The sequence below is a fragment of the Thunnus albacares genome, chromosome 18 (genome assembly GCF_914725855.1).
Source record: "Thunnus albacares chromosome 18, fThuAlb1.1, whole genome shotgun sequence".
NCBI classification, from domain to species: domain Eukaryota; kingdom Metazoa; phylum Chordata; class Actinopteri; order Scombriformes; family Scombridae; genus Thunnus; species Thunnus albacares.
In genome coordinates, this window is record NC_058123.1 from 7,637,332 (window position 1) to 7,652,680 (window position 15,349).

A 15,349-nucleotide genomic window follows, 5' to 3' on the forward strand; every position below is an offset into this window, starting at 1 on the left:
TTCAACACAAAGTTCACTTTATTAAGTTTAGGGGCAGGAGGAGTAACTGAATGTGTGGATCGTCCTGATTGGGATGTCTTTGTTCAAGTGGATGCTGGCTCTGCCTGGGAAGTGAAGACAGAGGAGACGGAGTGTGAGATTTTTCTCCAAATAATGATGTCAAGGTAATAAGTTTCAAGCTGTGATCTGAAAAAAAAAAAAGCCCCCAAAAATTCAAGAATCAAGAAAAATTAAGTCCCAGGGGGGGCAAGTAAGTACACACAACTCAACCAGAGTTTGTCTTGTCAGTTATCACAATCGAGACATACATTTTCCTCTAAATGAAGCAGAGGTTGATTAATAGACATTATGGGATGCAGTGCATTTCTGGCTGGATTGCCAGGTGCAGCAAACATCACTGGTGTAACTAATCCTCTGCAGACTTTACTTTGACCATGTAGTCTGCCTGTGGGGTTGAAAATGTTCCTCAGAAGTGCAACATTAGTGCCTCAGGGGTACTGCAGTATATGTGGATGTGTGTGTCTCTTAATAGTGACTGCTATCCATGTGATCCATGCCAATTCATCTCTGTAAAAGCCGTCAGAAGTTTTTTTTTTTTTTAAAGCATGTGGGCATCATCAAATTCTTTTTACATGCTAATCAGTGTGGACAATCACCGTCAGTATCTCTGGCCTGATTAGTATCAACGATATGTTCTGATATTCCTTCATTTCTGTTTCTTTCACCTAACGTTAGAGACACTATGCAGAAAAAGAAAAGCATTAGGAGATATAGAAAATGAATGACAACATAACGACATTACACTAAACACTTTGAGGGCAAGTGCCAGCATGTCCTAATCTGGGAAGGTCACAACACCCGCCTGATTGGCAGTCTGTCTAAAACATACTCCATCCCATGTCGAGAGTCCTCTTCACACAGATATCCATAATCCTTGAGTACAGGTTATCAAACCGGTCTTCAAAAGTGTCAAAAGTTGACATTTCTCAATCAAAGATGGGTGTTAGATGTCTATATCCCTTTCTAAAATGTTTCGTTGGTGCCTCTCAGTAACACAAATACTTCTTTCTCTCTCTCTCTCTCTCTCTGGGTCGTTGCATGATTTGCCGTCTGTCTGTACGTGCCATTTGGTTTAGCAGAGGTGTTCCTTTAGTAACAGTCCGCAACTGATTTTCCCTGCTGTCCTCTTTGCATCTCTTCCTCCACACCATACGTTAGCTAGCACACCTGATCATCAGTGTTCATGCAGTAAAGGTTCATCATGATTTGATCTGCTGTCGACCTGTCCTACCCAAGCTTAGTGAATTCTGAGTCTCGCTCTTCTTTGCTGAAGCCAAGCGTGGCCGTCCTGGGGGACTGGACCTTGCCGATTTCCTCAAGGGCACTGGCCAGAGAATCCAAATCCCCTGAGTCCTGGTGTTGAGCTTCCCACAGACTCAGAATCACTGATGATGGGCTCTCCTGGCATGCAAAGTAGCACAGGTTCCTATAGGCCAAGGAAAAGGGAATATCATTTTAGTGTGGATGACATGGCAGAGAGTAAATGCTGAGAACAAGTGAGAGTGCCAGTTAATAATGGTTCAGTAATGGAGTGATTGCTTTGGACTAACTATGATAAGATGTTTCGGTACTTCCATAAAATTGGAAGTAAAGAGACAGATAAAAAAAAGGAGAATGGGCAAAATGGAAGCAGCAGAGGCTGAGATACCTCGACTCTTATATGGGTCAAGCTCCGAAAACGTTGGATCCTACGATTCCCATGATCCAACTCACATCTCACATCTTTCATTAGATCTTCCTTCCCTCTTAAAAGCCCACTTTCATCTAGGGCAACAATTTTTAATTAATATCTAATTGCGATTATTTTGACTGATGTTACAATTGGCGATATGATTTGCGATATCAGAGGGAATAATCATAATATTATTGTGTGATTTTTGCAGGGACTTGCACCAAACAAAGATGTTTTCTTAAGTGTAGAATATGTTGAGTGGGCGACGACATCTCTGCAGCACGACAATATTTAATTAAAAATGTTATTTGGACACACATTTTGCCTTTAACAAACATCGCACCTCCTGCAATTTGAAAATTGCAGTAGGCCATATCGTGATTTTCGATAAAATTTCGATTAATTGTTCAGCCCTTCTTTCAGTTCGTAGCTCTTTGTAACTTCGTAACCTTCGTAACTTTCTATTAAAAATTTTGAAATAGCCCTGTTGGCATCGTCCAGAAGATATTACACAACTGTTATAATAGTAGACTGAAGTTCATAAAATTGGTGGAGTGTCCCTTTAAGCATTCTCAGTGTAGACTCATTATGGGTAGTAGTTTATAACACGAGTTGTCTCCTGTAATTTAGTAATTCCTGAATTTCCAGCTCATTTGTTTCTATGTAAAAGAAACAAATACTTATAGATCTGCTCCAGACATATAAATCTAGTCTTTTTGAACAAAAAAGTTCAATTACCTAGTTAGAAATTCCCCCAAAAATCCAGAACAATATGCATATAAATATATCTGCTAGACATAAGATGTCTCTTACTTCACTGATAAGTCCATTATCAGTGTATGTGCACTGGAGGTTTCAAGTTTCCACATCACACTTGTGTAAGCCGCATACCGGACCACGATTGGCTCCAAAACTAGTTGTGATGTCACCAAATCCTGCTCATATGTACACGTCTGTAACTCAGCTCAAGGCGAGCTCGGAGAAACTTCTCCCCCTTCAGCAGAAGATTTTAAAAACAGCCTTCTAGTGTCAAACTCTGCACATTTATCATTCTGCACAGTGAAGCTCAAACATCCAACTGAAGTAACAGTAAGCGAAATACATTTCTGAGTGGAAGGGACTTCAATAAAAATGTTTTAATTTATGGATTGTTATATAGAAATATTATCATTGCCCAAAGGAGACTGAGCAATGTTTGTATTTTAATTGGAAAATGTATTTAATAAAATCTATTGATCTGACTATTAGTCAGTCAATAATAACCAGCAAAGATCAAGTAAATTTCTTTGTCTTAATGCCAACAATACTATGGAAACAGTCAAATGTAGTCATAGTTTATGGTGTGAACATGTGTTATTTTGTGTGAGTAAACAAGCTCCAAGCATGATTTCATTAAAACAAATGTCCTTCCTCTGCTGTTGTTATGACACCCATCCAACAGAGTGCACTGTTTCATTACAATGGGACCTTGTGAGTTTCTTTACTGCCTTTCAATCCCACTTACTCTCCTCGGCATGATGACGTTCCACCAAAACATTCAGGGAAATAATTACAACAATCAGCTTAACTAGGTAGAGACATTCCCATTACATGCTTCTTCATGTGTTTCCACTGGGTTGAAAATCCTCTCTCCCCCCCCTATCCCTCAGTCACAGATGTTTGTTTTCAGACTCAGTTAAAGTGGAGTTCCTTAATCACCTAGTTTCTGTCACAGTTTGTCAGTTAACTTTTCCCCACTCACGTTTCTCCAACTAGCGAGAAAGACAGAACAGAAACAGAAAAGACGGTACTTTCTCTCTCGAACGCTCGATGGAACTGACTGCACAGATCTAAGAGTCTTCATGGCTATAAGCGTTTGATTAATGACTTCTCTTCTGAAGCACAAATAGAGATCACCCACACCGCCAAACAACTAAAAATCCTCCGCAGCCTACGCAAATACTGACCTGGCACCACCTCTGGAGACTTTAGCAAGGGGTTGGAGGATGGGGCACATGAAGAGATGCCGCTAATGAGGAGCGCTAACATGAACACACTTTCTCACCAGAGGCTGGCCTGTCAGCGGTCTGAGACCTTCCCTCAGATTTCTGCAAAACATGGCATCTTCTCCGCAGTTATTCAGACTATGCTAAAGTGCCCTTACACCCCCCCCTCCCCTCTCTCTCTCTCTCTATCTCTCTTTCTCTGTGCATGTGTTTCTAGATCTATAATGAAATCAGCAGTGTGGTGTGTTACTGAAGGCTGGTTGGTGATGGAAGATTAGGGCAGACACGGTGCCTAAATTCCAGATTAAAAATAGTATTCAAAGTAGGAATATAGTGGAGCGAGCAGGAGATGCAGCACTTCTGCTTTCTAGTCATTATTCTATTATTCTGTCATAACACTTGAACGAAACATAATCACTGACTCATACGGTATATCCCGGCTTGTGTAACACATAGATGACTCAACAATAGGTGAATGTGGATGAAGTGAAGAATGGGAATGAAATAAAAGATTTCACAGATTTATAACTCATACCTGTCTATGTGGAGCTTTTGGGCTAAGAGCTGCCAGTCCTTCCCCTTGGCATTAGCGGTGTCAAAGGTGGCGCTGATTCTCTGACGGATGGACAGGGGGATTTTAAAGGCCCTTGACCCCGTCTGAGAGGTGATGGTACAGTCCGACTGAGTGAAAAAGGGAACCACTCCCTTTTCGTTCTAGTGGTAAGCGAGAAAGAAAAGAGGTGTCAGGGTGATCTTGATACTGCAGCTGAAAATCTCACTACTTCAATATGAAGACAAGGACAAGGACTGAAGACAATTTGCAATCTATACATGAAAAGCTCCCTGAGAGGCTCATTAAGCAAGCTCTTAAATCAAATCAAGAGTTATTCAGTGTAATAAAAGAACCTATTAACAAGCGGTATGACTGCCCACGCAACCGGGGCCGGAACACGTCGTCCCTCTCTAAGAGCGCCACTCACCTCCACCACAGACGTGTAGACCTGGAGTATCTGCTCCTCCCCTTTGACCTGTCGGACGCTGATCTTGCAGGAGAGCTGAGACGAGGAGTGGCTGTATCGCTCCAAAGAGAAGGCACACTGCAGGGGACGCTGGTTACTGGCCCACACCTGAGAAAAGGAGAACTCCTGCGGAGCGAGGAGAGACAGAGGGCGGACAGGGAGAACGATTAAAGGATTAGACGAGGGGAGACAACAAACTCATTAAATCCCCGCTAAAGACATTCGTTATTTGAATCCTGCTTTGCCGCCCACTTTGCTGTTTACATGATTAATTAAGACCAAATGAGTGGCCTCTTTAGCCAATCAGTGATGTTACCTAATCAAGCAGTTTACCCGTCAGAAAGAAGCAGCGAGCGTTAGAGCCCATGGGAGAGCTGGAGTCATTAGTGCAAGAATTTTGTAAATTGTTTCGTTATTATTATTATTTTATTTACAGCTGCCTGGGAGAAATAATGAAGTTTAACTTTATATCACTGTTTTATTACACCTTACAGTCTTAGCATGTAGATTGATAAATAATACAGACCTAAGTCCACAATATTAGCGGAAATAGTCTATGTAATGAGACAAGATTATACTCCAAAGAAGTAGAGCCCACAGGATTACATTCAGTCTTCCCAAGTCATATTTACCACATTGTTGGCTCGTTATGTCTTCGATTCCAATTTCTGATATTTCCTAATATGCCTTGAATACTGATTGGGTTGAAATGTCCAGTAATAATATAAACTCCAAACTGTGTAATAACCTGTATGGTGGTGTTTTCCACTACAAAAATTTAGATGAATCTGACTCCCAGTTATGTCTTCAGAAAATAAATAAGATATTGATATATATTGTATCAGTTGGCAGACTAGCAGTCCGAGCAGTCGTCAAGTGGAGCTGCTTTGTTAAAACTAAAAAATGCCTTATTGACAACTGTGATGAAGATGAAACTATTGAACATTTACTTTTAAAATGCCCAAGGTCTAAAGATGTGTGTGTGTGTGTGTGTGTTGGTTTTAATATTAATGTGATTTATATTGTGTCTTTCTAAAAAAAAATGCCCAGATTGAACCATGAATTTTATTGGACAATAACATGAACTGTTGTAACTAAAATATGGAAGACGAGGTGTTTAGTTGTCCTTCACTAAGTCACTATTAGAGGTGATGTAAACAAACAGTAAAGGAACTGAAAAGACATCAGATGTACATGTATTATTGTTGACGATGTATAATTATGATTGATGATGATGATGATTGTATTATTATTATTGTTAATGATGTATTATTATTGGATGTGTCCTTTTTACTATAATGTATGTAAATTCTCCCTTTGCAAAAAGTATATTTAAAAATGTAAACACCAATCTGTAATGTGAATATGGAAGCAGGACTGAGATGGCTTAATTTACCCGGTTTTAAAATGCACTTCTGCCAAAATATAGCAACAGAAAAACCAAAAGTCAGAGAGTTTGTGAGTGAATGGATTCTAAAAGGACAATTTTGACTTCCATTACTAACTACTGTGTGACCCAGACAGTGGCGCTGTGAGAACAGGTCAAAAACAGTGTTTTATGGATGAATCACCCCCTCTTCAGATCCATCAGACAAGAAGATGGCTACTTGTAAAAGCCTCCTTAAGGCGAGAGTAGTGTCTGAATGAAAGTCTACAGTCATCTTCCCTGTAGGACCCTCACATTGTGGCTCTTCCCTCTCCAAGAAAACCTTGTTGGTATTCTGGAGGCAGTATGGTGGACTAATTCAGCTAATAGGATGTCACTGGTGGGATAAACATCACAGGGCAGAGCAGAACATGCAGCATGTGGACCCCGAGGAAGATAACTATGAGATGTGTGTGTGTGCGTGTGCCTGCCTGGCAGTCATAATTTATTTCGTAAGAGTGTGTGTGTGTGTGTGTGTGTGTGGGTGAGATAGCTAGCTTTAGTGATCTCCTGCTGTGCCCTTGCTGCTGTCCTTTGGCTTTGATGTGACCAAGTAACAAAAAGGCAAACCGGTGGAGGAGAGAGCTCTAATTGAGGAACATAGAACGCAGAGAAGATGAAGGTGCGCGGCTTCATTTGAGATCCGTGACCCTGACAAAGCAGAGCTCGGTTTAAATTAGAAACGAGACGTGAACGTGGTAAAACGTGCTCGCCGCTTTACGTTATTTTACACGACACATGACAGAAGCTCACAAACCCACAGCTAGAAGAAACCGCCTACCTGGCAGGTGGTGAAAGGCTTGATGCTCCAGAGTAACTGTGGGACGTCCTGGATGGACACCTGGAGGCTGAGAGTGTTCCCTCTGAACAGCATCATTTTCGGCTCTTCCAGCAGCCGCCCGCCCCTGCTGCGCTCGCCCACTGCCACCTCCTGATAAGGAAAGGTGTGGGTTGTTTTTTTTTTTTTTCCAGGAGTGGTGGTGGGGGGGGGGGGGAGGTTACAGAAGTAGAGAAAAGAGGTAGGTAACATGTTATATGGCTGATAAACCCAGTGTAAGACTCGAGTTCTGGTGCAGGACGGTTTTTCATGTACAACAAAATGTTTCTGTTCGTTAATAATTCACAAAAGTTTATAATATACCTTCATCCTCACACAGCAAAACAGACAACTCTGAGCCTAACTGTAGTGCTTTATACCAAGGTGCTTTATATGAAGGTGAAGAGTTGATTAAGTTGTTAATTAATCAACAGTTGATTGACAGAAAATTCATCTAAAACTAATTTCATAACTAATTAACCAATTTAATCATTTTTTAAGCGAAAAATGCCAAATCACCTCCTAGTTTCAGCTTCTTAATTAAGAGGATTTGCTGCTTTTCTTATGTTTTACGACATGAAACTGACTCTCTTTGGGTTTTGGGCTGTTTGTCAGACAAAATGAGCAATTCGAAGGCGTCATCTGCGGCTTCAGGAAATCACGCTGGACATTTTATAGACCAAATGATTATTCAGTTAATTGAGAAAATAATCAGCAGAATAATAAACTGGTTTTCCCAACACCTGATATTGAGAATTCAGCTGTTGCACATGAACCAAAACCAGTTTCTGCAATGCGACCGAATCACCACAGCTTCCAAACTCATAAAAACAGGGAAAGAAATGAAATAAATAAATACAAATATGAATATCCAAAGTAAGACAAAACCTAATTTAAAAAGACTAATGCCATTACATGCAAGGAATCTTTTAGTTATGAGTTTTATTGGGTTTTAAGTGATGCCCGTGCACCCCTTTGAGCCTTGATTTAATATCTGCTCAGTGCCTCTTGCACATTTAGAGGAATGTTGTGACCGTGATGTAAAAAAAAAAAAAATCAAACTCTGAATAAAAATAAAAGCAGGGCGGTGCACTGTGTATCTTTAAGCTTTCAAAGCATCCCGTGCAACTGGCCTTAAAAGTTAAAAAAGCTCGATTGCGGCTCCCAAGAGTCACTGCTGCTCAGAACACATAAACAGACACAAAATGGATCAAACTGACAGACTACACGAGTGACAAACTGACACTGAAAAAATCAGATAAAGAGAGCAGCCCAAACTGTTTGTCCGACATATTGGTCGTACACAAAGAGAAGACATAAACAGAGACAAAAATCAAAACAAATTATGCAAGTCTTTTGTCAATATTATACTTTGCGGCTTCCTGTCTTGTGGTATTGTATTTTTTTTCCCAGCTCTATGGAGAACAATAATATCTGTGTGCATGTTTTGCCGTGTATGTGAATGTTTGTGTTTACATTTCCTGTATATGAGGGGACTCAAGGGGAGGGGCGGGTGTGAGCCCTGCATGCACGGTGGGTGCTCACCCTTTCACTCGCACAGCACGGAGAGAAGGGAAATGCAAACCGTGCAGGGCTGTCTTGAACCTGATCAATTCCTGCTTCAAGCTCACAGGGGAAATTAATTGTCGTATGAAGCGCAAACAAAAGCCAAACAAAAAAAGAGAACAAATGAACAAATAACCACGTTTGACTGATGGAGAGGTGGAGTGAATTGGCTCTTGGCACCGACATCCAATTTCTCTTTGTTCACATTCTAGTTCTTGAATGAAGCCAAAAGTGAAGCAGGACTAATGGCAATGCAACAGTGGCTGTACAGGACAACTATCAGCACTACTTCAGAAAAAAAACTATATGTCTATAATTAAGACAGGAAATAAATTACCCCTCTAAAAAGTTGTTTGTTTTTTTTCTTCTTTTTGGCTGTGTTTATATGTTTGAGTCAGCCCACGCTGCGAGGAGAAGGGGCGAAAACTTTTTCACAAAGCACCACTCAAGAGTACAATGATGAACTAGTGCTGCATCTGAGAATGTGTCTCATTTTAACGTGTTCAAGTGCTCGTCACATGGAATGCAATGCTGAAACACATTTAATTAACAGAGAACAAATTAAATTCCGCAAAGAAAGGGCAGGGAAGCAACCTTGGAGCATCTGTTGTCTTTGTAATTAAAAGTCCCTCTTTGTCTCCTAGTCATCAAGCATCTCCCAGTGGCAATGTTACTGAACAGGCAGATTCTCAGTGGAGTACAGACACTCAGGCATCAATTCTTCCAGGAAAAACTAGCTGCCACACAGACCGAACCTTGCAATTTATTTATTTTTAAATCATATATTTATGCCATATTGTGTGCTAAAACTGTTGGAAATACTGGGCATCGCTTGGGATCAGTCCAGACTGAAATATCTCAACATGTATTGGACTGCTGTGAAAGTTTATACAGAGATTCATGGTTCCCAGATGGTTTACCTTAGTGACATTTGACCTTTCCTCTACCATCACCATGAGGTTCATATTTGTGTGTTTTTGAGGGAAATGTCACAACAATTATTGGATGGATTGCATCATCATCAGGTCAGTATTTTAATTTCTCCAACACTTGACATTCCTGACATTCCCATCAGCCTCAGCTTTACTTTATACTCTCCTTCATACCTGAAATGCATGGGGCGTGTCGTCCACACAGTAAACCCTGAGGGTGAAGCCCAGAGAGTTGCTGGTGTCCGGACTACCAAACACAGCCAGCCTCAGCCGCTTGGCAGCCTCCTGCGTCAGTGGCTCCCCAACCAGGGCGTAGTGACCCGGATGCTCCAACAGCACGTGGCACCTCTGGGCCTCCAGCAGGCAGTAGCAGGATGTGCTCTCCTCATCCACAGACATCACTTCCTTTAGAGGGGAGGATACATCCAGAGAGACCAGATTTAGTTTTGATGCATTAAACACATATTCTGACAGTTAACAGTTCATTTTAAGGCCTTGCAAGTTAATTCTGGGAATATCTCAATATTGGAATTCTGTCTCGTTGAAGGTTTTTGACTTTTGGTTTCGAGGATTAAGCAGCGAGCTATACACAGCTGAGCTGACTGCATTGATTCATGATTAATATATTTCACTTACTGCCAAGAAGTTGTTTGCGGGGGGGAGAAAGAGGCTTTAACAGAACCATCAAACTGAAAGCTGACCACCATTAAGCTTGTGATATGTGAGTAAGGCAACGCTTTGTGATCATTAATCATGCGAGATATATTACCGCATCTATTATCTATTATTGCCTGACTGTAGAAAAATAGGCAAAAAAAGAGACATTTAAATGGTCATGCAGTTAGTTAACAAGCCATGAGAGGCATGGATCCAGCATTTTATAGTTAAAAAGTGACTCTATTATTGTTTAGGATATTATTAAGACACTTCACAGACAATAAACTGGAACCTTTGCCTCATAAACAGACTCAGATAGGATCAGGAAGTGTGCAAAGCTGAACGAGGGCCAAATGAATAATGACACATCTCACTAAACAGATGGGGATATAGTAACACTGACAAAACGGATTAGCGGGGTGCAGTTGTATCCGATGGCCAATTGCTCCTCATCTTGTGCTCAATCCTCCCTAAATCACCTTTGAAACATAACTGTGACCCACAGGTCCCCTCTGCATATGGCCTGGAAAAAGCATACAAAGCAATGCAGAGTAATTTAGTGGCCCACAGCTTCCTAAACCTGCCCCATTAGCACTGCAGCAGACATGAAAGATCTCCATGACATAGCTCATCCCCGCCAGGCAGCCAGGGAGAAATGATGGAGTCAAACTCTAGCGGTACAAAAGTGCAAGCTTTAATGGGAATGGCAGTGAGAAGCAGACGGAGCGAGAGAGAGGAGGGGAGAGAGAGAAGGAAAGAGAGGAAGAGAGACCTCCATCTCCCTTTATATCACTAATTTCAGAGATTAGGGTTTGAGTAAGCATCCTTCCTGAGATAAAGGGCTCATTATTTCACAGCGACAGACTGAGACGGGTCACGGCGTCACATTTTCTTGAGGAACATTTTCTCTTTTTCTGAACACGTCTGCATCTTTCCGTCTGTCTATTCCTTCTCTGCTGACTCCGTCGTCTCCTTTCCTGTCCTTTCCGATGGAATATAGCTCCCACCAGTGATGGGTCTTTTGATAGCTCCCTTTTGTGTAACACGTCTGCTGGCAAATTACATCTGTGTAAATGTCACACAGAGTGAAAGGACCCGGCTGGGAGAAAGCCACAGGCCCTCTTAGGTCACGCAAGCTCACTGGCTCCGGGGTCACTCCGCCTCGATGAGGTCCCCAAAGCTTTTTGATGAGGTTAGTTAAACATTAAAAGAGCATCTTAGATACTCTGCCGAGAAGGAACACGAAAATGGATAGAGGGTGTTTGGATTGGAGTCAGATGTCTGAACAAGTCTCCGTGAGACTGTGAAGTAGCTCTACAGGGCAGAGTTGAAGGACTTTTCCGAGGTGTTATTTTACTGAAAGCTGGATGTGAGAAAAAAAAAAATCTCGACAGCAGCAGAGATAGCACTATACTGCATTTAGAGCAATAAAGTACTAAATCTTTAAAAAAAGCACACTTGCCAGTTTAGACCTTTTACCAGTTTTTATTAAAATCTGTCGGTGTGTCTGCAAATTTGATTTTCATTTTCATTATAGCTAAAAGCTAGTTGAAGAACATCATTTTTTAAACTAGAACCATCTTCTGTTAAACCTTTTTATGAGAAGCTTTTATAGATGAATTGCCATTGTCTCTATGTTTTAGTCATTATATTGTATGTCACTATATTTGATCTCTGTTTAAAACACTAACCATTGGAAGATAATAGTGATTTCTTGCCTTTTTTATACCGAAGAGATTTCCAACGGTTTTCTAGCAAAGATAAAAAATAAATAATAAAGTTAAAGTAGCTAAATTTAGTTGGTGAACAGTATTTTCTGGGACCCACATTAATCCCAAGTTAGTGTTTAAATATTCATCTCACTGGCAGTCATAGTCAAAGTCACAGTTTAATAATTATTTTCAAGAATAATTGAGATGATACATATTCCCTTATGCCTATATCTAGAATTCTTAAATAGTTGTGGTTTAATTCTATGAACAGCTGCAATGCAGACTTCACAGATATGTGAAAGAGTAATGCTTTAAAATACCATTATCATTAAACTGGAAAAGACTATTGACTATTTCAATGACTAATAGTCGCAATTTGCATTTGGTCTGACATTTCTTTTGGATGTATGACAGCATGAGGTAGAGCTTGAAAGGCTGAATTTGATACAGAATGACGAATCTGAGCCGGCAACCCTGAAATCGGCTCCGTGCTTGCATGACTACACTGCGGGATGAAAATTTTCATCAAAGTAAGTCATAGCAGTTTATCAGATTGTATTGATATTCTGGCCGAATGGTGAAAGTTGTGTGTTTGCACTTTTTAACATTCTGCACCGACGTTTGGACCTGAAAATCTCGACCTGATAGCTGAGGCTGAAGTTTAATATGAAATTACTCACCTCCCATTTGTTGTCCTGCATTTGCCTCTTTAGTCGGATGGTCCAATTATCAGCTGCAACCTCAGCACAATGGGCTATGGTCATGGCTATGGGACAGGACAGGTCAAGGCCTGGTGGGCCATACATGACCGCAGGGCTCAGAAAGATCTCTGGTCCGTCCTCGGACAAAGTACTGCACACACAAAGGAAAAAAGGAACACAAGTAGAATCAGAATCAGGTTTATTGCCAAGTAGGTTTGCACAATCAATTTGCTTTGGTGTTGTGGTGCATAACAATCAAAATATACAAGGTAAGAGTAAAATACCACAACACATTTTAAAACGACATATCTCATGATATTGCAAACATACTGTATATGATAAAATTAAGTCAAATTTCCTCTCTCTGTACACCAAAACAGCAAAAAAACCCCAAAAAACACCCACTGGGGTTTAAGACAGTATGAAATGACAACAAGTATCTCACTACTTATGAATTGCTTCTTAAACAAACACTCAGATAGCAGAGTGTGACCCTTGCCTATGAACAAAGTAAACTCAAATCCTTGGACACTCATAATGAATCAATCCCTGACTAGCTGACACGCAGACACACAGATAGAGGAAGATTAAAGCACCAAGACTAATGGACAGTGGGGCTGGGGAGGACAGGCTTTAGCACACAGCGTGTAAGCTTTGTGGGTCGATGGAGCTTATGAAGCCTGCTCTGGCCAGCCCGGTGACAGATTAGCTGGGCCAAGCTGCTCTTGGCCAGGGGCCCAATCTTGGCTGGAAGCCCTGAAGACTGAGAGAAATCGATGGGACCACCATCAGTCATGCAGCTGGCCCGGCTGGACACCTCACATACACGGGACACGATATTGGTGCCGTTGTCACTGGAGCAGCATGGATATTTCTCAACATCATTAATATAACTGCAGTGGAGACAAACCCTGACGTGTAGGCACGGATGCATTGCAGAAGTGTAACGTGAGAGTGCACCCACACATATAAGTATGCACACGTAAGCACAAACATAGTGAGAATGAGACAACGAACGTATGATTTTTATAGGTTGCACTTGACATGAACTGTACACAAACAGCAGTATACAGGCGCTGTGCCACCTGGCTCCACATATATATAACTGTGTCCCAATTCCATACTATGCTCTAATTCTAAGCTGTTTTTAGTATGTAGTTTGTTCACACTCAAAATTAGGTTTTCTCAACCCGTGTGCATATTAAACACTTGATTTTTGAGTGTATTGTTGATGGACACTGTTGACCCACAGATTTTTGTGAGACTGGACTGCTCCAAGAACATCTCAGGAAACGAACAGAAAAACTTTAGAGCTGCAATGATCAGTCGATTAAACCATAAGTTGCCATCAATTTAATGTATCGCCAATTATTTTAATGATGATGATGATATTTAATGATGATGATTAATTGCTTTGAGTCATTAAAAAAAAACAAAAAAACAACCTCTCTGATTCCAGCACCTCAAATATGAATATTTTATGATAGTAAACTGAATATCTTTGGGTCTTTATCTACAGATTAATCAATAATGAAAATAATCGTTAGTTGCAGCTCTAAAAAGTGTATTAATTGTTAAAGAAGAACCTGACTGTCAGTGGCATTGCAAAGATGTAGTTGACTGTTCTCTATCAGTTCATGCATTGCATTATTTCCTGTTAGTGTAAATGTGAAAGTACATTGCTTTCTTGTATACCAACTGCCAAAACAGTATACATATATATATATATGAAAAAATAATGGAAAATTATGTATTCATATGTCTTGTTTTGTCCGACCAGCAGTCCAAAACCCAAAGATATTCAGTTTGCAATAATATAAAGCAGAGAAAAGCAGCAAATGCTCATATTTGAGAAGCTGGAACAAGTAAATGTTTGGCATTTTTACTTGAAAAACAACTGAAACAATGAATCATTTCAAGTGAAAATGACTGAAACATTGAATTGGTTATCTAAAATCATTGGACCGACTTATTTATTAATTGACTAATTGTTTTTGCTTTATATGACAATTAGAATAAAGTACATACAGTGTATACTAGTAGTATGTTGCATGGAATTGGGAGACAACTACTGTTCATCGAAATACTTTGCTATTCAACTCTAACTTAAAAAAATAAGAAACTACAGCTATTTCTATAATATTGAAGTCAATAAACAGCAGCTATACTAATGCAGGACAGTTTCCATCCCTGAAATGATTACCTGTAAGACCTGCAAGATGCATGAGGATTGTTTTATGAATAAGACCGTGGCGGGAAGGTGAGAGTCGATGTGTCAGTTCCCACATTTGCAATGTGTAGTTGAGGATGTTTGATTCCTGTTATATTAACAGTTTCTGGTGCCGAGTGCTGTGTGAAACTTTATTCTTCATTATATTGTTACCAATCAACACTAAAAAATTAAAAGAGGTTATGATCCGCTGTCTAAAAATAAAATCACACATCCAGACAGAACTGTGGCCCTGCAGCTGCACTTTTGTGCTAATCAGCCCCAGGCTCAGAGGAAACCAAGGTTACCTGCTGCTGAGACTATGGTAATTAGCCAGATTGCCTGTGAGCAAAGATTAAAGATAGTTATTTAGCATCTCAGATTGTGGTTATGAGAACAAAGAAATATCACTCCAGGATGGTGGTTAAAGTGTAGATAGTGGATTGGGGTTATTAGTTAAGTCATGTTTCATATGTGCAGCACATATAACATGCCTGCATTTCACTTTTTTCACACAATAGCATCCAGCACATTCCCAGCTTTGTTGCTCAGACTACAATTAGAAATTTCATTTTGTCTGTCTCTCAAGCTTT

At 40.4% G+C, this 15,349-nt stretch overlaps 1 protein-coding gene across 2 annotated transcripts in view; it reads right to left on the reverse strand.

Moving 5' to 3' along the window:
• The window catches only part of LOC122968703 (netrin receptor UNC5D-like), a 180,896-nt gene continuing 165,547 nt past the window's right edge, over positions 1 to 15,349 (reverse strand). For both annotated transcript variants that reach the window (XM_044334108.1, XM_044334109.1), the window contains 7 exons: positions 12,527 to 12,698; positions 9,652 to 9,882; positions 6,944 to 7,093; positions 4,698 to 4,862; positions 4,253 to 4,431; positions 1,292 to 1,486; positions 1 to 104 (listed from right to left, as the gene is read on the reverse strand). In XM_044334108.1, the coding sequence (XP_044190043.1) occupies positions 14 to 104; positions 1,292 to 1,486; positions 4,253 to 4,431; positions 4,698 to 4,862; positions 6,944 to 7,093; positions 9,652 to 9,882; positions 12,527 to 12,698 (1,183 nt within the window). In that variant the 3' untranslated portion in view covers positions 1 to 13. The remainder of the gene's footprint in view (positions 105 to 1,291; positions 1,487 to 4,252; positions 4,432 to 4,697; positions 4,863 to 6,943; positions 7,094 to 9,651; positions 9,883 to 12,526; positions 12,699 to 15,349) is intronic.